We start from the raw sequence: 22,736 nt of genomic DNA, 5'->3' as shown, positions 1-22,736 counted from the left end.
GGTGGACAAAGAAAAAAGGTCTATACCAGCGGGGCTGTCCACTCCTCTAAAGACAGTATGAAGGAGTTCAAGATATTCCCAACACTCTGATGTTCATCACAGTGTAGGAGAAATCAAGATATTGAAGGAATTTTTTCTGATGCAGTCCATCTTCAGAAGCTGAGAAAAGACTGAGAGAAAAAAGAAGCTAGGGTGCTGGAGGCAGGAAAGAGTAGTGAATCTAGAAAAATAAGCACTAGAAGTCCCTACTGCAACTGCCTCAGCTATTATCAGTCCCAAGGAAAGAGCACGAAGCCATTTACTGAAGAAAACTCTTCAAGTCTAATGAAGAGAAAGCAGGAAAACAACCCCTTAACATACGGTAATAGAGAGAACAAGTCTTTGGTAGAATTGAAACAAGTTTCTACTTATCCTTGAAATAATCTACTAAATGGTTGCAACAGAATATTAATTATTGCACTAAGTTTTTTTTGATTGGCAAAATAAATGTAAAAAAGATGCATAAGTTTGCACATACCAACACAATGATTTACCTGGAGGTACTGAGTAGCATATTTCTTGCCCGAGAATAAACTGTACTAACAATCCGACGTAGTTGTCCCTGCATCCATTGAAAATCATCAGGGATATCGGGAAACCAGTCTACTAACCTGCAGTCATCAAAAAATAAAGTGTTTCAGCAAACCTGAATTTATGTTGAAAGTTCCATAGAAAGTTTGGAATGCAAACTTTAACACACCCTGCCAATGTGGAGGTTATTTACTGTAACTGGAGATGCAGAGATGTGTGGTCCCTATCTGTATTCCACACATGCCATGCACCTGAGTCTGGAAATTCTTCAAAGCAGTGTCCATTGACCTGCACATGCACAGTAGCTCTCCTAGTGCTCCCAGCCGAAGGTATTAAGAGGCAGTGGGGGTCAACACCTTTCCACTTTCTTTTCTAACCACAAATCCAACAGGAACTGAAGCAGAAGGGATGAAGGAATGCAGATAGGGACCACACATCTTGAAGAAGCCTCCAGTTATAGTAAGTAACTGTGATGGCCCCCATGTGTATTCCACATACGGATAATTGGGATGTAGTGTTCAATATGGAGGTGGGTGCAAGAAAACTGGTAGCAAAGATGCATGTAATATTGCCGATCCTACTGCTGCATCTGCTGCCAAAGCATGAACTAGGGCATAATGTATTGTGAACATGTGGATCAAACCCCAGGTGCCTGCTCTGCAGATGTCCTGAAATGGAACATATGATAGGGATACCATGGAGGCAGACTGTGCTTGCGTGGAGTGAAGCGTGATACCTCTATGGGGAGGAATGTTTGCTATCTTGTAGCATTCTAAGATATATCCCGAGACCTATTTAAAAATTTTCTGGGAGGATATGGCTTGCCCACATGACTTCTCTGGTATGGTGATCAAGAGTCTCAGTGATTTCCTAAATGGTTTGGTTCTTTGCAGGTAAATGCCAGGGCAGGCCAGACATCAAGAGATTGGAGTCTCTTGTCTTCAGAGGAAGCGTGGGATTTCAGGAACAATACAGGTAACTATCATTTCATAGATATGGAACTCAGAAACAATCGTGGGGAGAAACTTGGGGTATAATCAAAGAAAAACCTTTTCTTTGTGAAACACTATATAAGGAGAGTCAACCATCAAAGCTAGGAGGGTCATGGAGCTCAGAGCTGAGGTAATAGCTACTAAGACTACCACTTTCCTGGACAGGTGGGCCATGGTACAAGTTGCCATGGATTCAAAAGGCAGACTACAGAGTCTGGACAGGACAAGGTTAAGCTCCCATTTAGGGCTAGGGGTGGGTAAACTTTTTGGCCCAAGGAACACATCTGGACATGGAAATTGTATGGCAGGCCATGAATGCTCATGAAATTGGGAGTTGGGGTGTGGGAGGGGGTGAGAGCTCTGGCTGGGGGTGTGGGCTCTGGGATGGGGCCAGAAATGAGGAGTTCAGGGAGCAGGAGGGGTTTCATTTGTGGACCCCTAAACATTTTTGAATGGAGATCCAGACCCCTTTGGGAATTCAACCTATGGTCTGCGGACCACTAATGTAGAAGTCTTAGATTGACTGAACAGAATTCATTCGTTGGAGCTGGCTCCTTAGGTACCATTCATGATGTCTCATCTAATCTGGACCAGCTCAGGGAAAAAACATGTTTCTTATGGACAGTTCTAAATGGTGATCTGTCTTTGTCATGACAGTACTCTTTACTCATGGGGAGCCCTGAAAAAGTTCTTGGGCTTACATGTTGATGGTTCTGCTGCAAGGCATGTGCTTGGAGGGGCACTGGTCGGCAGCGGAGGCTAATACACATAGGCATCTCCCTGCCCCGGGTCACAAAGCAGCCTCAGCCTTCTCCATCCAGTACTTCCACAGGCAAAACTCCTGGGCTTCTTGAGTTCTGGGTGGGAAGGAGTGACAGATGCTACATTTTGCAGAGATATGTGCCTCACCTAGACAGTACAGTCAGCACTGATGTTCATCACTGATAGAGAAGGATCAAGGGCAGGGAACATGTTTCATGAAATAGTACTGGAGCTGGGGAGTGGTTCCCCAACCAGGAAAACAAGCTACTCTGTAGTATAAACTTTTTAACTACGAACTATTAATCTAAAAATATAATTATTTAGAAATGTTTTCTTTATAGGTAACACAACGACATGAAGGAGGACACAATTCTGGCTCAGGCTATTACTGCTGCATAAGGACCTGGGGAAGACTCTACTCGCACTGCCTCCTGTAACCTCAGCCAGGAGCACTAGGAGAGTTACTGTGCATGTGCAGGCCAATGGAGACTGCTTTGAAGATATTCCAGACTCAGGCACATGGTGTGCATGCATACCCACATGTGGAAAACATATAGGGATCATTACTCAAAGAACTAGTTTTGGCTGTATATTTTCTTCCTAATCCTTCCAGTATTTTCTGTAAAGTTATTGTGATGAGGTTCTGCTGTTTATGCACTGGGATGCCCTCCATCCTAGTACAGAGTTCAGGACCTCAGGACAACCTAATTTCTTTGTCTTATGTCAGAGGTACACAAGCTATGGGTTGTAGAACATGTTTTGACTCCAAGGGCAGAATTCTGCCCCAGTAAGTAAGTTTGTATGAAATGTAAGGGCTGCCTACACAGTATGCACCAATCAGGGTGTAAATTCTAATGCACACCAGTGTGTTGGACAATAACTGTCAGGGAGGAACCTGCTGGTACACACTGAAAGCTCCCTAGCAAGCATTGACATAATACTCTTTGAAACAGGACTATGTCCACATGCACTAGAGAACTTTTAGAGCATGACATGCTAGTGTGCCCACTAGAATTTACACCCCAGCTGGCATGCATCATGTAAATAAACCCTTAGTGCAGCTCTGAGTGCATTACTATAAAGATTTCTGATGTGATTTTTAAGTGATTACAACATACGCGAGACCTGGATACAGGTTGACTATCACCAGAGAATGAAGCAGTGTAAATGAAATTGTTATATTTTGCTATGGGTAGCACATTAAAAGGGAATCTGTCTGAAGGCATTGTACCTGCTATAGCTGATTACTGTAACTGAAAAAAGTTAGCAAATGAACGAAACAAAAAAACAAACAAACAAAGGAACCTGACCCTTTCTGATCTATTTTGTATATAATTAGTTTCTCCCTTGTTGAAGAGACACTTTTGGGCAAAAGAAATCCTTAATTTTTCAGACAGTCTTTAGATATAGAACTCTTTTTTTAGATGTTGCTTAGATATTAGAGTTTTTTTAAATCAGTCAATTAAAAGATACTTCATATATTAAAAAGACTAAATACATATAGAATTCTAGAAATCTCCCCTTTTCTCCATTTTTCTATCCATCGTTCACTTAGCAAGCTTTTATTAAAGGCTTTAGTTGTGCACAGAAAACATCTGCAAGATGAAGTAATATGGGCAGAACCGGCTCTACCATTTCTGCCACCCCAAGCAAAAAAAAAAAAAAAAAAGCCACTTGGACTGAGCTGCCCCAAGAATGGACGGAATGCCGTCCCTTAGCATGTGCTGCCGCAGGCACATGCTTCGTGCTTCCTCCACTGGTGCCTGGAGCCAGCCCTGAATATGGGGAAAGGAACATAAGCTACAATTTACATAGACTTCTAGAACTGTCTCTAGAATGTAAGTCAAGTCATCAGTGTGTTTCAGAACACTTAATACACTGCTAGCTTGTTAGTCATGACTATAAAAATAATTAATGAAAAAGAATAAAAGAAGTCTTAAATGGACCCAGAAGTATGGGTTTTATAATAGTTCTTAAATAGAACCTCACCTTAAAGCAACAGAATAGGCAGACTCCACTGGCAGGGTATATGGCAATATCAGATAAGACATCACTCGCATTGGTAAGAGTTTAGAGAGCTGGGCATAGAACCCATTTTTCTCTTTACAAGCTTCTTGTAATGCTGGAAAATAAGGATTTTTTAAAACAGCCTTTAGAATACACTTTTGTTTTTAAATGTACTGTTCAAACAAATTATTTTAGGTGCAGTGATGTTTTAGTGTTCTATAAGGGTAATTAATATTGAAGCACAATTGACATGCAACATTAACTAAATGAGCACTTAGTTTGTAGCAAGCTAGGATGTAAATCTACCCCACACTTGCATGCTGCACACTAAGTGTCTATGTAGACCTTGCTGCGACACATAAAAATGTTTTCTAATGGGCTTTGATCTACTCCTGTTTTAGGGAGCTTTTAGTGCATGGCAACAAGGTCTACAAAAGACATTTAGCGGGTGGCACGGCACATTAGTGCGGGATACATTTACACCTTAGCTTACTGTGAGCTAAGGTGTTGCTAAGCCCTATGTCACAAAATATTAGTGCTAAAACAAACTTTTTCTATTTAAAATGCATCACACTACAGAGGAAAGTTATAATGGTACTTAGACCTTCCATTTTCTTTTAAGCTATATACCTCAGACAACATTATAAAGATGGGTAAATGTCAGCATCCCTATTTTACTGACTAATAAAAATCAAGCACATTAGGTGACTTGTCCGTATTCACATAACCAATGTTCAAAATAGAGCTGGCAATAGCACCCAGGTTTCCCCAAATTCCAGTTTTGTGTTTTGTCTATCAAACAACTCTGCTTTCACAATCTTCGTGTTTCTTCATGTAATTTACTTGTTTTCCCAAATCGTAAGTCACATATTTCAGGCTTTAAATTGCTGGTCATAGTTTACAGGCACCTACCTAACCTAAGGTAAATTTAGCGACAGTAACCCAGAAATGTTTATTATATACCTGTTAAGTTTTGTTCTCTGAAACATAAGGGGTTTTATTTAGCCATAAGAAAAGTAATTTATTTAGTTATTAGTTTTGATGATGACGTCAAGTTCTTATTTATCCAATTTTAGTTAATAAATTATAATTAAAATATTAGTGATTAAAGATTTAATTTGTAAGACATTTGAAATACTTCTCACATAGGAGTGTTCATACCGTCTTATTGTGGTTATTATTAGGGCTGTCACTTAATTGCAGTTAACTCATATGATGAATTCAAAATAATTAATTGCAATTTAAAAAAATTAAAAGCAATTAATCAGTTTAAATCGCACTGTTAAGCAACAGAATACCAAGTGAAATTTATTAAATATTTTTGGATTTTTTCTACATTTTCAGATATATTGATTTCAATTACAATACAAATACAAACTGTACAGGGCTCACTTTATATTATTTTTGATTACTAATATTTGCACTCTAAAAATGATCAACAAAAGAAACAGATTTTTCAATTCACCTCATATAAGTACTATAATGCAATCTCTTTATCGTGAAAGTGCAAATGTAGATTTTTTTTTTGTTACATAACTGCACTCTAAAACAAAACAATGTAAAACTTTAGCGGCTACCAGTCCACTCAATCCTACTTCTTGTTCAGCAACTCCCAAAGACAATCAAGTTTGTTTGCATTTACAGGAGATAATGCAGCCTGCTTATTATTTACAATGTCACCTGGAAAGTGAGAACAGGCGTGTTCGCATAGCACTTCTGTGTTTTTTGTGGCCAGCACTACAAGATATTTACATGCCAGATATGCTAAACATTCCTATGCCCCTTCATGCTTCAGCCACCATTCCAGAGGACATGCTTCCATGCTGATGACGCTCATTAAAAAATAATGTGTTTATTAAATTTGTGACTGAACTCCTTGGAGAAGAATTGTATGTCTCCTGCTCTGTTTTAACTACATTCTGCCATATATTTCATGTTATAGCAGTCTCAGATGATGACCCAGCACATGTTGTTTGTTTTAAGAATACTTTCACTGCAGATTTGACAAAATGCAAAGAAGGTATCAATGTGAGATTTCTAAAGCTAGCACTTGATCCAAGGTTTAAGAATATGAAGTGCCTTCCAAAACCTGATAGGGACGAGGTGTGAAGCATGCTTTCAGAAGTCTTAAAAGAGCAACACTTCAATGTGGAAACTACAGAACCTGAACCACCAAAGAAGAAAATCAACCTTCTGCTGGTGGCATCTGACTCATGATGATGAAAATGAACATGCATCAGTCCGCACTGCTTTGGATCATTATTGAGCTGAACCTGTCATCAGCATGGACGCATGTCCTCTGGAATGGTCATTGAAGCATGAAGGGAACATATGAATCTTTAGAGCATTTGGCACATAAATATCTTGTGACGCTGACTACAACCATGCCATCAGAACGCTTGTTCTTACTTTCATGTGACATTGTAAACAAGAAGTGGGCAGCATTATCTCCTGCAAATGTAAACAAAGTTTCAGCAATTGGCTGAACAAGCAGTAAGACCGATTGGACTTGTCGACTCTAAAGTTTTACATTTTTAACTTTGTTTTGTACATAATTCTACATTTGTAAGTTCAACTTTCATGACAAAGAGATTGCACTACAGTACTTGTATTAGGTGAATTGAAAAATACTATTTCTTTTGTTTTTTACATGCAAATATTTGTAAACAAAAATAAAGTGAGCTCTGTACACTTTATATTCTGTTATAACTGAAATCAATATTTGAAAATGTAGAAAACATAAAAAATAAATGGTATTCTATTATTGTTTCATTGTGCAATTAATTTTTTTAATCACTTGACAGCCCCAGTTATTATAAATATATCCACAAAATTAATCAGTATCCAGTTTATGGCACTACACCTCAGTTATGCTCTACTAAACTACAATTAAGTGACTTGTGAAACTAGTTTCCATCTTGCCAGTTTCTGAAGCCAAATACAACTTTATTTTTCTTATGTGATCATACCTTATAACTGTATTTAAAGAATTGCTCTGTGTTACTTTAATCAGTTAAAAACTACAGTAGATTTTACATTATCATTTTATACAAGATAGTTTTGTATTTTCTATCATCAGAAGATATTGTCAATATGAGAACTAGTTCAAGTCATTTATAAAAACATTATTGGCATAAAGTTATTGGAAGATATTCTCAAGTCTATACCTTTACGAAGTCTAGGAGGTAGATGCTCAAAAATTCTTTCATCCAATGGCCATGTGTTTAGCTTTAGCTGGTTACTAAGCATTTTTGTCTTCAATATCTCCTCTGTGCCCTTCCTCTGTGGAATAGTTTTCTTATTTGTAAAGTCAGTGTCCTCTATGAGTTCCTGAGGGTTTTTCTTTAAGGACAAGTCGACATAAACTGAATCGTTAAGAATATCTGGGGAAATAAGAAAGAAAAGAAAAGAAAAGAAAAGAAAGAAAGAAAGAACGAACTCACATTTATGACAGCTGTCATCCAAAAAATCCCAGAATCCTTTATAACAGGTGTTCTCAACCTTTTTCTTTCTGAGCCCCACCCCCAACAAGCTATAAAGACTCCATGGCCCCCATGTGCCAGAAAAAAAAAATGTTTTTCGTGCATATCCAGTAGATGAAAAGCCAGGGCCAGTGTTCGGGGATAGCATGCAGGGCAATTGCCTGAGGCACCATGCCATGGGGAGCTCTGTGAAGCTAAGCTGGTTTCATCCCCACGTGGCAGGGTTCAGGCTTCAACTTCAGCCCCGGGCAATGGGGCTCAGGCTTTGGCTTTCTTCCCTGGGGCCCACTGATTAACGCCAGCCCTGCTCTCTGGTTTATTTTGGCAGACGCCCTGAAACCCGCTCACAGCCCCCCAGGGGGCCTCAGACCCCTGTTTGATAACCACTGCTTTACAAACAGGCAACACTTCATCTACCAGAGGTGAAATGCAGGACTTTAAAAGAAGATAGTAAGCATGGGCCTGATCTTGCAAATCCTTACTCACATGAGACCCTTAGACCCTTTGCAGGATCAGGTATCATTTTAGGATAGGAGCTGAAGGAAAAATGAAAAATGTCAACTGAATCTACATAGGGAATATATATTAGTCAATCACCGAAGCCATAACCTGGCAAGGGCACGGGACCACTTTAGGCATGTGGCAATTCTGCAGAAAAGGGGCCTTATTTTTGGAGTTTTAATGTACCTATGCAACACACACACACACACACACACACACACACACTCTCACTCTCTCTCGATCATTTGCAAGTTTATTTTATGTCCATTTAAATGAGGCATGATGTGAAGCTGTCAAGTATAAGTCTGCAGGCAAGGTGAAACAATGGTACCCAAAATGAGAAAATGCCATTTTTTGCAATCCAGAAACATTGCAACATGATTATGACTACAGTTTTCACTGTTTCAGTTAAGTTCAACTCCTTTATGTGGTGTTTACTGGTCAAAACTACCAAACAATGTATTAAAAGGTATTTATTGGTTTTGCCTGGGTAAGTTTCCCCCTACCCCCAGGAATGATGGAGCTGTTTAGCATGTGCAAAAATGGCAAATACAACATTGTGCGGTATATGAACATGAAATGTTTTCACATCACATATTCTTAACTGTCACAGTACCACAAATGATCTCTCTTCTCTAAATTTAAGTAAAATTTGCAGATCAGATCAGTCTCACACTGAAAGTTGTGCAGCAGAAGCAATCAATTGTGTGACCACTGTTTGTACTGCATAGTGGGTAAATAATAAATTTATGTGAATTCCTAAAGTAGCATTAGTCTGCCTGGTAGAAGGTTTAATATATAATTGTCTATGCATGCAATATTACCCTTTGAAATATTCTAGAAACTAGCTTTTTAATTCTGTAACACTTATGCACAGATCAGTGTTCACGTTAGAGATGACAATACACAGTTTCATATTATGATTATGCAAAAGCTAGTAGAGAAAGAAGTGGGCTAACAAGAAGTAGAGAAGACAAAGTCTGCAAACAAGTCCTTGTTTCTGCAGTGAATGGGAATGAAGACCCTGTTACAACTCTTACCAACCATTTCATCAACAATATGACAAATCCATTTGACCTGAATCACATCAACAGGTGATCATCAACATATTTACTGGACTGCATGTAACATCAGTTGTGCAAAAGTCTCTACCAAAAATAGCAGATCCTGAGGAACAAATGGAGAAATTTTTAAGAAGTGCACTTGATTCCAATGGGACACATAGCCTCCTCAGTCCAGTCAAGAAATCTGGCATCAAAATATTTGCTGACATGGCCAAGAAGACCAAATTTAAGTCAGGCAAGGTAGGAACAATCACAGCAGCTATCAGTACAGAAACTGTTTTCTATAGAGCCCTTTCTTTAGCAAGATGCAAAGATGATATCTCAGCAGCAAAGTGTTCTTAGGTCACTCACTAGAACCTGTGCCTATGTCCCTCTTCTATGCTGATGGAACGATGAGAAAGACCGACAACGCTAGACTAGGGCATCAACTTGAAGCTCAAGCTGAAATAATCCATGAATTAAGAGCATGCAAAAAAGAAACCACAGTATACATCAGCTCCATATCATATCTCATTTTAAGGTAGACATAAGCTTTCAAATGATGTATGATGTGCCTGTGTGTAGCGGGGATACATTAAGTCAACAAAATCAGTGGTGTCTGCTGCGCATCTATTTCCGTCTACGCTTGCAAAATGTGCCTAAGTTTTTTAAATGATCCAGCACTTTTATATCTCATCTGAAGGTCAATGCCACTCCACACTATATTTTGGGACATTAACTCAAGAAACTAGTGCCACCTGTTGGATGGATACACCCTGAAGGTGTTGTAGGCAAGTATTGACTGAACTCAACTGTTTATCCTGAGAAACTGATGGGTGCCCAACATAAGGTGCATACGGATGTATACTTTCCATATCTTACTGCCAAAACCTCTAGCAAAGTTCTTTCTGAAAATAATGTTCTTTTAAGTTCTCAATTTCTAAAAGAGCAGCAAAAGTAAGCCACTGTTCATGCAGTATTTCTATCTGCATACAAGAGCAGCAAAACTTAATTAGGTGACAGTATAATGCACATTGCACTTACAGGTATTGCTGGAAAACCACAAGCAACAGTATATAATGTAGATTTGTGCAAATTCTCGGCTGAAGTTGAAAATAAAGATATATAAACGTGTTTACTAAAAGGTATTCAATTTTGATAACATTCAGTAATTTCAACTATAGGCAGACTTTCAGGAAGAAGAGAATGATTGAGGAATGATTTTTGGGGCGGGGTGGGCTCGTTATTATGATAATTCATGGGAAGACTTCTGATTCCATATATACTTATTGTTATTTTTATCAATTGTTAATGGTATCGGACCATTGTTAACGGTATCAGACCATTGTTAACCTACCTTTTTTTGTTTCTTAAAGATCCAATTAACTTACTTCAAAAACGCCAAGTTCAAATTCCATGAAGAATTTTCTGCTTGTGAATTGTTACATACAACAAAGCAGTTACAGTAAGGGAATAAATGTACTTGGCTACGCCTATACTACACAGCTGTATTGGTGCAAGTTGCCATAGTGCAATGCATCTATAGGAAGCATCCTATTTCACATTTCTTCTATTTTTGCATGTGTGCAGAAGCATTCTGGGAATACATAAATACAGTTGCTGTACTAGCACTTGGTATATACGTCAACAGTGCACCAACGAGACAGACATGCCGGTAGATGATGTGGTGGTGATTTGCAACTGCTCAGAGCAAGTGTAAGCCAAGTGGTAGCATGACCAACTATGCACCGTTGGGACCTACTGTGTTTGTGGATGCATGGTATGTTATAGGGAAGCAATGGTGTCCAAACAGTGGTTGACACATCTGTTTTGCTAGTCCAGACAAGGCCTTACATAAGGAAGGGAGACAATCATTTGTCACTACAGAAGACAGTTATAAGAGCAATAGTGTGAATTAATAAGTTCTCATCAGACATATTACAGAAACGATGCTGTCAAAGCTCATCGCAGACCAGAACTCTTCATTCACCACTTATCTTGTAACTCTCCTACCAGAATTAAGATTTTCCATCTTTTTATGAACATAGAACATCAGATTTTGAACGTGTTGCTTGTATCAACAGATTTTAATGATCAACCTGTACATTTAGAAATATATTAATTATACAAACTTCAGAAGCTTATTGACTCTGTATTAAGATACCAGTACCACTCAAAATCTTAAATTTTCTAATCTAATTTTCAAGTATCTTATTTCTGTTCAACCATAACCCCCAGTATTTTATCCAGCACCCAGAAAAAACTTTTCCAGGTTACATTTCTCAGAGACAGACTAATATTTAAGTCCCAACAAACAGGTTTAAGAATGCTACAGTCTATATGCTTTCTTATTGCGTGAACAGGACTATAGGCTCTATTTCTCTGACTTTGCAGACAAATCTGAACTTCAGTGGGAAATTATAAGACAATCAGTCTCTTGGTTATGAAAGCCTCCCAATTTCATGCTCTCATATTCCTCTATAGTACACCCATTCCTTTGCTCCACTTCTACAATATTTGTGTCTTTGAATAGTCATTTACATCTATGCAAAGTGGGTGTAACAGTCTATCACTCTTAACTGGTGTCATTTTACACCCTCACTTTGTACAGGCATGAAAGACAGAGAACCATACTGTAGGAAATCAGACTGAAGGTAGGACCTCACACAACAGCATGAGGACAGCAATTTCACCAACTTAATAAAATTGCTCAAGTAAATTATTACTATTAAAAGATTATTGCCTACTGAATGGCTGAATTAAACTTGTTATCTTTTCATGACGACATTCATTTTGTCTCAAAGGAGCTTTATTTTAACTTGCCCTCCCTCCCCCACAAAAAAGATAAGTTGAGAGTCACATTAAGTATTGATAATGACAAACAAATTTAACATACCATTTTCTTTCAAAAATCTAAGTGCATCTGAATATCCTTGTTCACAGATCTCTCCTAGTACCTGCAAACACAGGGTACAGCACGTCAGCCATTAGAAGGAAGATTCAAAGTGAAAAACACCAGTTTACAGAGCGAATGGCTGCTTTATTCACTTACCCTAGTCATATGAGGAAGACAATTCCCATGACCTTAAGATTGTCATGTACCAAAGCATCAAACTAAGATATTAAGCTTGTCAAAACTTCTTTTCTTACTATCTCCTTAAGTAGCTTTTTTTGAACACAGATAAAGAGATCACCCCCCTCAACTCTCTCCCCTTGCCACTTCTAAAAACTAAAGAGAGCCAACTGTGCAATTCTCCTAGGGAGGCTGAATTTCATGATTAATTCCAAACTTGGATCTCCCCAATAACCGGTGTTACCAGCTAAACCATAAGGCCACCCAGTATTGCACATTTTCAAAGTCTCAGACAAACAAAAACCACACAGAATGTTTAAAACTCATGTAAGCAGAAAAGTTTAAGAACAAAGTATAAATAAACTCATTGTCTACAAGTTCGCTTGCAACTAGCCAGAAAGAAAACAAATTGATTTTAAAGCATCCAAAGTTCTCAGGTATTTGATTATTAAAACACCATTATCTTTTTCCTATAGTACTGTACCTCCCATCCCCAGACACCTTCAGCAGTCCCCATCCAGAAAGAGGACACGTTCTGTGGTGGTCAATAACTACTTTTGAGCTGTACTGGCTGCATCGTGCACGGATCAGATTTTTGAAGACCTTTAGCTTTAATTGTACCAGTTTCAAAGCCTCGGCTGGTTGGTGGCTGCACATGAACAGGCTATAACCTTGCACACTCTACTTTAGATGTGTACACTACTGCTTATACGGAGTAATCTGCAGTGCTAGAAATGTAAACATAGGAACCCAAGAGAAAAATATTTTATTTTAGTCTTGAAAAGCAAAACAAACGTAACAAGAATTAAGTATTCATGAAAGTGATGAAACAAAAGAAGCAACACCAGATGTCATCAGGGAAGCTTATTTGGCTAGATGTTAAACTAAGATGTTTGCTGCCCAAATTGCTTCTGCAACAATTTCGGCCTTTAAATGCAAAACATTCTATTATGAACCATGTAAGAGGACATGTATTACCTTGGGTTCTGGTGGAAAGAGTGCTTGCGTTAGACGGTTAAGGTTCCCTAAGCTGAACTGAATGCTGGTATTAGTAACATTCATTTCATGGAAGTTTGCAGAGTTCCCCTTTGGGCAGATATCACACTCCCCAGAGAAAGGAGAAATTGTGATGGTATTCTTAGATTCATACTGAGGTAAGTTGTCACTGATTCCACCATCAACATAACGCTGTAAAGAATAATAAAAAAGGGAGAGTTTAATGCCAGACAAACAATTTCTATAAAACCAAACTCCCTGTATTAATTAAATAGCACCTAAGATTTTAAAATAGAAATTAAAATAAGTAGTTCGTCTCTGCATACGCACAGAGGCCAATTTGTTTGATTTTGTATAAAAATATGTTTCCTTATTGCAGTTTTAAAGCCAACATATTTCCTAATTCTCTGAAAAACCAGAACACTCAATAAATGTGCTTGAAGTTTTGTAATAGAAAAGAAATTGCTTCATTCTTTGGGTCATAATTCTACTCTGCACAGAGCAGGCACGGTTGGAGCTGCCTCCGCTTCACCAGAACGGAACACAATCCCAGGATTACCCACGGTGCTCTCCCACAAAAGAAAAATACAACATGAAATCAACTCTTTAAAGGACGTTCTACGTATTGGAAGCTAAAGTTGAGTTCCTTGACAATAAAGTAACTGCTTTAATAACTATAAAAGATGTTAGACTTTTCAGAAGAAACTATTTCAGATTATTATAAAAAAGCTCCCCAAGCAACTAGAAAGGAAAAAATTGCAAGTAAACCTTAACACTCTTGAAACCTTTAAAAAATGATACTCTCTTAAGATCTAGTCATTTTCAATATGTGAGTTTAGAAGTGGTTTCAGGTTCTACACCTCATTCCACCCAGTCCAACAGCCAATTTTGGCATTTAGACAAATCACTGTCTTGCACCTCTAACTTAGCCCAGTTCCACATATGTAATGTTTCTTAATCTTAGAGTTTAATATTACTGACAAAGGATGAAACACATTCAAGCTAATATTGCTGTAAAAACCTTAACTTCATATTTCCTGGTGTACATTTTTAGAAAACATAACTAATGTTGCAGATTAGTGAATAGTTTTGTAATATTAAACAAAAATTCAGAGATTTTTTTTAAGAGATGCTGTTTATTGGTTTGGAATGTCAAGAATACGTGATGCTACTAAATTCTTCTGAGCCAGACTACAAAGTCTATGGACTTTACAGATCTGGCAACCTATTGTGTTTAACCTCCACAAGAATTATGTTTAAAAGCTCTACCAAGACCACCCAACTCCAAGATTAAAATATTCAAGGCAAATGGCTACAAATTTCACCACTAAGCCTTCTCAAAAGACTTCTATGCACGAACTCCTAAAATATATAATTTTGGAATTTCTATAATATCCCATATTTGATAGGATGTTACCAGAAAAATCCAGCTTTTCAAGATGTGAAAAGTCTCTCCACATCTATCCAGAATTCTCACATCTGAAAGGTCTTGCTTGATTACCAATCACCTTCCCACAAGAGAGCACCTTCATAAAGTTTCAAGCAGAGAGGAATTTCAGTATGGTGGTTGTGTGTTAAATGAGGCTTATAATAGCAACAGTCTTACAGCCTCAGGCCCCACACTGGGAAACACTTAGGTATGTGCATAAGTGGTTGCAGAATTGGGGCCTTAATTATAAAATCTCTGACTCTATAAATTAGCAAGCTAAGTCTCCTCTTCATGGCAGAAAGAGAGCTCCTATTTCTCTTCTCCATGTATGGAATGGGAAAGAATTTCCAAAACATTTGGAGTCGTCAAGAAAGTTTCCACCTTGACACAGACACATGTAATTTTTCACTTCCATTTCCCTGCAAACAAGAATTCAAGAGCCTGTTATAGAATCTTTATTGGGCAGGATAGGTCAAAAGAAGGCAGTCACCTTTTTATACAAGGAGGATATTCAGAGAATCAACACTTGTATGTTTTTGTAGTTTGAACTAAGCCCTTTTAGATAACATTATTGTCCAACCAAGGAGAACTGAATAGCCAGATTAGCCTGGATCCACCTAAACCTTGGATCCAGTCCAATGTCCTATTTCATAACACTTTACTCCAGCTTAAAGAGGTACGGATATAGAAAAGCTTTAGAAACATGCATAAGGCAGCTTTTGAAAATACTTTTGAGTCAACTTGAACATTGTTGCTCTCTGATGTTACTTAAATATGAAGGGGAGGTGATGTTTTAATGGTTGTTATTTTCAGCAAGTCCCAAGGAACAATGTTTTTAAGGCAACATATTTCAAGGCCATTCTTAGAAATGAAAGATATCCCAATAAAGACTGTCTGAACCAAATGTTGCAATGAACCATTATTTGGCATGCCTTCAGTTTTCTTTATAAACACTTTACTCTCTTCCTTCTTCCCTGTTTTTACTAAAAAAGGCTGATGAAAGCAAAACAACTAAGTTGATGCAACATTATGGTTTAACACAAAAAAAATTAAGGTAGTAAGATTAACTTCCCAACAATACACATGCATCTCTGACTTGTTTGTGTTAAATCATAATGTTGCAATAACCTGATTGGCTTTTAACTTTCCTCTTTTTTACTAAAAATGACGGGAGTGGAGGAACAGCAGAGAGTAGGTGTTGCATGTGTGTTGCAAGAAAACCTGAGCCATTCCAAGCAATGGTTCCTTGCAATGATTTGGTGTAGACAGTCATTAATGGGAGATTTCAAAATTCTAAGGATGGCTTTGAAATATGTTGCTTTAAGAAAGAGGTCTTTTAACCATTACTCCTTGGGCTGCGCTGAAAGAAGAGAACAATTATCACTTCACTTTTAAAACAATCTCCCCATACTGAAGTTAAATTGAAAACTCAAACTAAGTTATATCCTGTTTAAAAATGCAACTTTAAATTTGCACTAAATAGCTTATTTGCATTTATGTTACTGCGTATTAAGTGGATCTGTTGTGAAACATATAGAAGTGCAATGTGGTCTTTTACTAGGATACTTATTTCCTGACAAGCGTTTAAGAGACCAGCCCTGCACTCTTACTCACATGGATGGTCTCGCTGGCTGTGCCTACACTACACATTTTTCTTAAGCTTTCCTACAGTTGCTAAGTGCTTATTTAAATAAACCAGCCTTTTAGCAAGCATGTCACCTAATTCTGCTTAGATGGAAATTTAAGGGGAAAAAACTGCTGTAAACAAGGCCATTATCTTCCCTTTTGTATCTTCTTACATATGTAATGCTACTTTATTAAAAATGAGTACTTTACTCAGAGTCCATGGTATTGAAGCTATACTTTTTATAGCTTTAACTTTTGCATAGAGTAACCAAAAATATGTTCATATATTATCTTTCAAAATTTCCTACATGGTTATCAAGCTAAATTTAGCACTTAGCAGGAAACAATGCAGACTTACCACACCTCTGAATGATGGTGGAATTAGGCCACAATAAATAGGGACAAACGAGCTACAAATTAAAGCCTATGAAGAAATGAGATTACATAGGTAAATTAAACAGCAATTTCTCTAATACTGAAAACTATTGTATAATGATGATACACTCATGTCTCGAATAATGTTAAAGCTTATGATAATATTAAAGGGACAGAAATCTATTTGAAATAGAGTTGACAAACTCACTTTTTGAATTAGTTTAAATATACATGGCTGCCCCTTCCCACTCTCCAGAGTACCTATGTCAATTTGTAGTTTCGCAATCAATCATGTTCCCTTTTTTAAAAAAGGTTTCTCTCCTATTCTGTGAAAATTCCACAACACCAGAGGAAATGACTGATTATACAGAGGAAGTGTTGTCAAATGCATAAAGTAAACTAAAAAAAGAAAATAGTTTAAAATAATTCTTCTCTCTCTCTAATTTAACAATAGGGGGTGAAGTTTCCAGACAGAAGAGTTTCTTTTTTTTTTTTTTTTTTTTTTTTTTTAAGTGTTCCTCTAAGTAAAATGAATGTAGGTCTCTTAATAAATATTGAAGTACAAGGGTTTTATCTAAAGGTGTCTTTACAAACCAGAAGCCAAAAAAATTAACCATTCCATCTCCAGAGAGATACTCTGAGTATAATAGGTATAGTATACTAATCCAAAAGACTACAGTCATTGCATGCTTGCTCTTTCACTATGGATGAGATAAAGAGCTCAAAACAGTCAGCAGCAGTATTCTTAGTTAGTTCTCAGTCATTTTTCTCATCAAATAATTGCCTTTCAGCTTTTACAAATAAAACACTTTGCAACTTAATTGGATATGCAGAATTTTCAAGCAAATGTTCATTCTACAATATTAACCTTCCATAATAGAACATGTATGGCATCATTTTTTACATTTAGTTTCCTCAATAAACATTGCCTCAAGAACAAACATCATGACAAAATCTGAGGTGACCATTCCATTATTGAGGGGGCTATTCCATGATTATTCAAGGATTAAGCAAAATGAAATTCCAAGGATCAATCTACACTTGGACTTAAAACTTAGAAAGCTAAACTGTGGCAACTTTTAAAGTTGTCATAATGGTGATCAGTAACACATACCTGAACAATTTCTTCTTTAGAGTTAAAATTGGATACCAACACATTTTTGCCATCTGACACTCTGGTCAGTGAAATACACAGCTTGCCTGCTGACAACTGGTGAGTATTTTCTGGAAGGGTTTTGAATAGTACATCTCTTATTATCTTAATCACATTAAAAGAAGGATGAAGTGGACCAAGACTTCGCTTTCTGGCTTCTTTGGCTAACCCCAGAACATCTGCACAAGCTTCAGCTGAAAAACAGAATATGTTTCCTTTGAGACTGAAGGCAATTTGTACAGAGGATAAAAGTACACCTCTACCCCGATATAACGCTGACCTCAGGAGCCAAAAAAATCTTACAGCGTTATAGACTCATAGGTCAGAAGGGACCAATATGAGGAGAAACCACGTTACATCGAACTTGCTTTGATCAACTGGAATGCGCCGCCCCGCCCTCCTGGAGCACTGTTTTACCGCGTTATATCCGAATTTGTGTTATATTGGGTCAAGTTATATTGGGGTAGAGGTATATTAAGATTAATTTTCCCAGTGACATGGTCTCAAGATTCTAGATTTTCTCATGCCTGTTCAGAGCACTAAAACAAAAACTTTGTATAAAAGTACAGTGATATTACTATTTATGACTCATCTAGTTTAAGTCAGAAAGTTCAATGAATAGAAGATTGTTGGGGGTGGAATAGATCTGGACAAGGAGAAGTATGGAGATAAATGTGAGAAGGGAGGGACAGGCAGTAGAAACAGAAGTGAAACTGAGCAGCATATTCCAGAAGTTTTGAGGTCTTTCTGAGCGTAGCCTTCATTGATTTGAGATCTACCATACCATTCTCTCACTAGAAGGGAAAAACCTGTAATGGCAGCAGGCCGTAAGAGAGACCAGTTTGGGTTTTATCTATCTCAGAGTTGTGAAGAATATGTATTAAGGTTATAACAACCAACAAGAATGCACTCTTATGTAGAAAACCATGATTAAATCGAGTCTTCCTGATAAAATCCACCCTGCCTAGCCCACAGCAGAAATGGCAGAACATAAATCTTCAGACTTTCAGCCTTGTACTCAAGGGCAGATGTACTTTACCCCAAACAAACGCTTATGTTGAGTATTAGGAAAAGTGGAACTTAACATAATTGTTTAAAGTGACAAGCTATAAGATTCACACTGTGGCCACGACGACCAGAAGCGATTAGTGATTTTAAGCAACTCAATTTGTGTGTATCAATATTACATCTCTTAGTTTTACTGAAGTCTGATTTACTGAAGTTGAGTCTTTTGCACTTTTTGAAAATCTGGCTCATTTAAGATATCAATCCAGGATCCAAAATCATTACTCACTTTCGAAAATCTTGTCCTAAGTGTAGAGTGACCCAAATTAATTATCAGTTTGCCAGTAATATTTTTCTTAGTATTAATGAAACATTGTAGTCTGTTGTACAAAAAACAAACAACCCACAACACACACAAAAAATAGATGTCAAAAAGAGTTCCACTTTCAGTGAGAGAAACAACATCTGAAAAACAAATACTTCTTTGCAAACTAAAAGTTTCTATACAGACATATAAACTTGGATTTCTGCTCTCACTGAAGTATTCTAAATCCAAAGCATCATTCAATTTTTTGTTTAAATTCTCACACTTCTGAAATATTTTGCAAACATCTTTGGTCTGGGTTTCCTCTCTCACCTTGCCCCTGTAGAGCAGAAATCTGAGCAGGTCAATGGCCTGCAGTAACCTTGTCTCTAGTGTCAAGTAATCAGTCATACCACAAGTCACCTGAGGCTCAACTCATCCTTCTTGTCCAATCACCAGTCTGAAAACCAACAATTTATTAGGGCTGCTATTCATCAATATCAGATTGACATTTGCCCTTCTCCCTGGCTTCACTTCCATAAAGGAAGTAAATTTAAATCAATAAAAGTTTACTCAACTTATATACCAGACGTTCACATTACTTAAACATAATATAAGTAGTAAACATTGGGAAACCTATAAATAAATATTTTGCCATTAAGGGAGAAACTAGATAGGAAGGTTCCCAAATGGTGGGCATAAAAAGGACTAATGAGGTAAATCCCCACTTAGTGAAATGCATCTATGTGGTACTACTGATATACAACTGTGCACGCACTTACTTGGAGCACCTCGCTGTATTAAAATGTGTGAAATTAAGTATTGCCCATGAACTGTACAATTTTTAAAGACCCTTATTTTCTCTTTTCAAAAAGATTGATGATCTCTCATTATTACACCATTTCTCTTACAAGGACAAGGACACACAAGGCAAAATAAAATAAGAAGAATCACAGAGAAATATAGTTTTCCTCCTGCTTCAAAAAAGTAAGAGACACTTGAATATATGGACTTATAAGAGAAGTGTCTCCTCAGTTTAATGACTAGTTATTATTAATTGTTCTACAAGGGACTAAAAATCTGTCACCTACTCATGATGAGTAACATTTCTAGTTGTAGAACATACTTTTCAAACAGAATAACCAAAAGTATTTGTATACAAGAACTAATATTCAGTAAATGCTCATAGCATATACCATGTTAAAGCTAATGGAGTCTGAAACTGGCATTCTATTTCACAGGGGAAGACAGAACTTTGACACGAGGTAAAAAAAATGTACAAGTTTCTTTTTTATATAAAACTACACCCAACAGCCTTTTCTAAAGTCAGCCCATTTTCCTAGACTGCTTTAAGCAGGATGGATTGATTTAAATCAAACAATTTAAATCACAATCATTCAAGTCAATTTTAATCTTGTTTTGCATTTGTACTTTTAGTTATTGTCCTAAAGAAAGGATGATTCTCATTGGTTGGTAACCATTAAAATGCTGCTTTGCAACTAAATATAGCCTTTACACTAAATTTAGTGCTCCTTTTTGCTATCCAGGAGAACATATGTTATTTACTTAAATAATTATACAGCTTCACTTACATTTATTCAGTTCTTAATTTTTACATATATTTTATGATGTTGGAAAATGTCAACTGATGCCTTTCTTATACACTAGAAATTTTTTTTTTAATTTCTTTTCCCACTTGTTGTTTGCGTCAAGCTACATTTGGATAGAAATTTGAAGTCAATTAAAAATGAACAAAACCAGCATTTACATTTTTTTTTTAGTTAAAACTATCTTAAATGTGCCGGATACATAAATGGTATAAAAAGTTTATCAAAGTATGTTTTGCATATAAAACTAAATTTATTAATTAGATTGTTTCTAGTTCCCTTCAAGATTTTTAGGAGTAACACATCTCATTATTTCAGACCTAGCTTTTATACACCGACCACAAGAGGAAAACAAGCATTCCTGCTTTTCAACTCCCATTTGGTTCTCAACTTTGAATGAGCTAATCACTGAACTAAAGTTGTTGAATAAAATGAAATGAAGAAACTAGTCTCTGCAACTGCAGAACAAGCTACTGATCTCCAAAAGCTGATTTAGCACTTCATTCAACAAGCCCTGGTTCCATGAACTTAGACTGTGACTTCCATCAGTGCAGTTCCCAGACTTTCTTAAAAATTTCAGCAAACACGTATTGCTTAATATTTTTTATTTAAAGTAAATGATTTAATAGATTATATTAAGTTAAGGTCTTAACATAGGCTGTAATTTCAAATTTAACTTTAAATAGGTTTGTTCTTAAAAACAAATCTGTATTTAATTTAAATTGAAAAAATTCATTTATTCTTTTTTTTCCCCAGAAAATCATTGATTGTTATCCATCCTGGCTTTAAGTATATGTTCAACCTAGAACTGGACATATACACCTCTACCGCGATATAACACAACCCGCTATAACACAAATTGGGATATAACACGGTAAAGCAGTGCTCCAGGAGGGTGCAGTGGGGCAGGGCTGTGCGCTCTGGTGGATCAAAGCAAGTTCAATATAGTGCAGTTTCACCTATAACATGGTCAGATTTTTTGGTTCCCGAGGACAGCGTTATATCGAGGTAGAAGTGTACTAAAGAAAACAAAAACAACAAAAAAAGTATTTCTAATTACATGCTCCTAACGCTATTTGAGCACTGAGAGCTGACTAAGGCAGAAAAGCACATTAAAGCTAGCCTAAGCTCTGATCTTAACTCTCTAAACCCTATCCCAAGATTGGAGAAGCTTTAGAGAAAGCACGTTAAAGCTAACTGAAACCCTTAGATAGAGTCATTCAAAAAGAATTATAGAAAAAGTGAGAGAGTCACCTCTACCTAAGACAGAAGGAGCAAATGAGAATTCAAACGCTCAATATTTCTGCTTTGGTTGATGAGTGGGTAGGAGGAAGGTGGAGGGAAAGGAACTAGAGTTTCAGCTACCTCCTTCTCTTCCTACAGTATTCAGTTTATCTATGTTTTTATTATTAATTATTATTATTATTTTGGGGTTAAGGAGTAAAAGACTTTGGCCCAGATATGTTCTCCCTGAAGTCGCTAGGAAAGTCTTGTCATTGAAGCCAAACGACAACTGTAGGATTAAGCCACTAGGAGAAACAAGATTGTAACTCTTAGGGTATGTCTACAGTACGGGATTATTCCAATTTTACATAAACCAGTTTTGTAAAAGAGATTGTATAACGTCGAGTGCATGCGGCCACACTAAGCACATTAATTCGGTGGTGTGCATCCATGTACCAAGGCTAGCGTCGATTTCTGGAGCGTTGCACTGTGGGTAGCTATTCCGTAGCTATCCCGTAGTTCCCACAGTCTTCCCCGCCCATTGGAATTCTGGGTTGAGATTCCAATGCATGATGGTGCAAAAATAG

General features: G+C 37.1%; 1 protein-coding gene across 1 annotated transcript in view; it reads right to left on the bottom strand.

The window, feature by feature from the left end:
* The window catches only part of LOC116825742 (1-acylglycerol-3-phosphate O-acyltransferase Pnpla3-like), a 35,705-nt gene that overhangs the window by 4,153 nt on the left and 8,816 nt on the right, over positions 1-22,736 (bottom strand). Inside the window, exons 2-8 of the mRNA XM_032781987.2 lie at positions 17,971-18,203; positions 16,840-16,905; positions 13,409-13,618; positions 12,254-12,314; positions 7,499-7,714; positions 4,314-4,446; positions 534-650 (exon numbers count right to left, since the gene is read on the bottom strand). Coding sequence (XP_032637878.1) covers positions 534-650; positions 4,314-4,446; positions 7,499-7,714; positions 12,254-12,314; positions 13,409-13,618; positions 16,840-16,905; positions 17,971-18,203 — 1,036 coding nt within the window. The remainder of the gene's footprint in view (positions 1-533; positions 651-4,313; positions 4,447-7,498; positions 7,715-12,253; positions 12,315-13,408; positions 13,619-16,839; positions 16,906-17,970; positions 18,204-22,736) is intronic.

This window comes from Chelonoidis abingdonii, chromosome 1 (assembly GCF_003597395.2).
Source record: "Chelonoidis abingdonii isolate Lonesome George chromosome 1, CheloAbing_2.0, whole genome shotgun sequence".
Lineage (NCBI taxonomy): Eukaryota > Metazoa > Chordata > Testudines > Testudinidae > Chelonoidis > Chelonoidis abingdonii.
The sequence above is the reverse complement of the archived record's forward strand: the minus strand, read 5'-3'. Positions and strand labels throughout refer to the sequence as shown.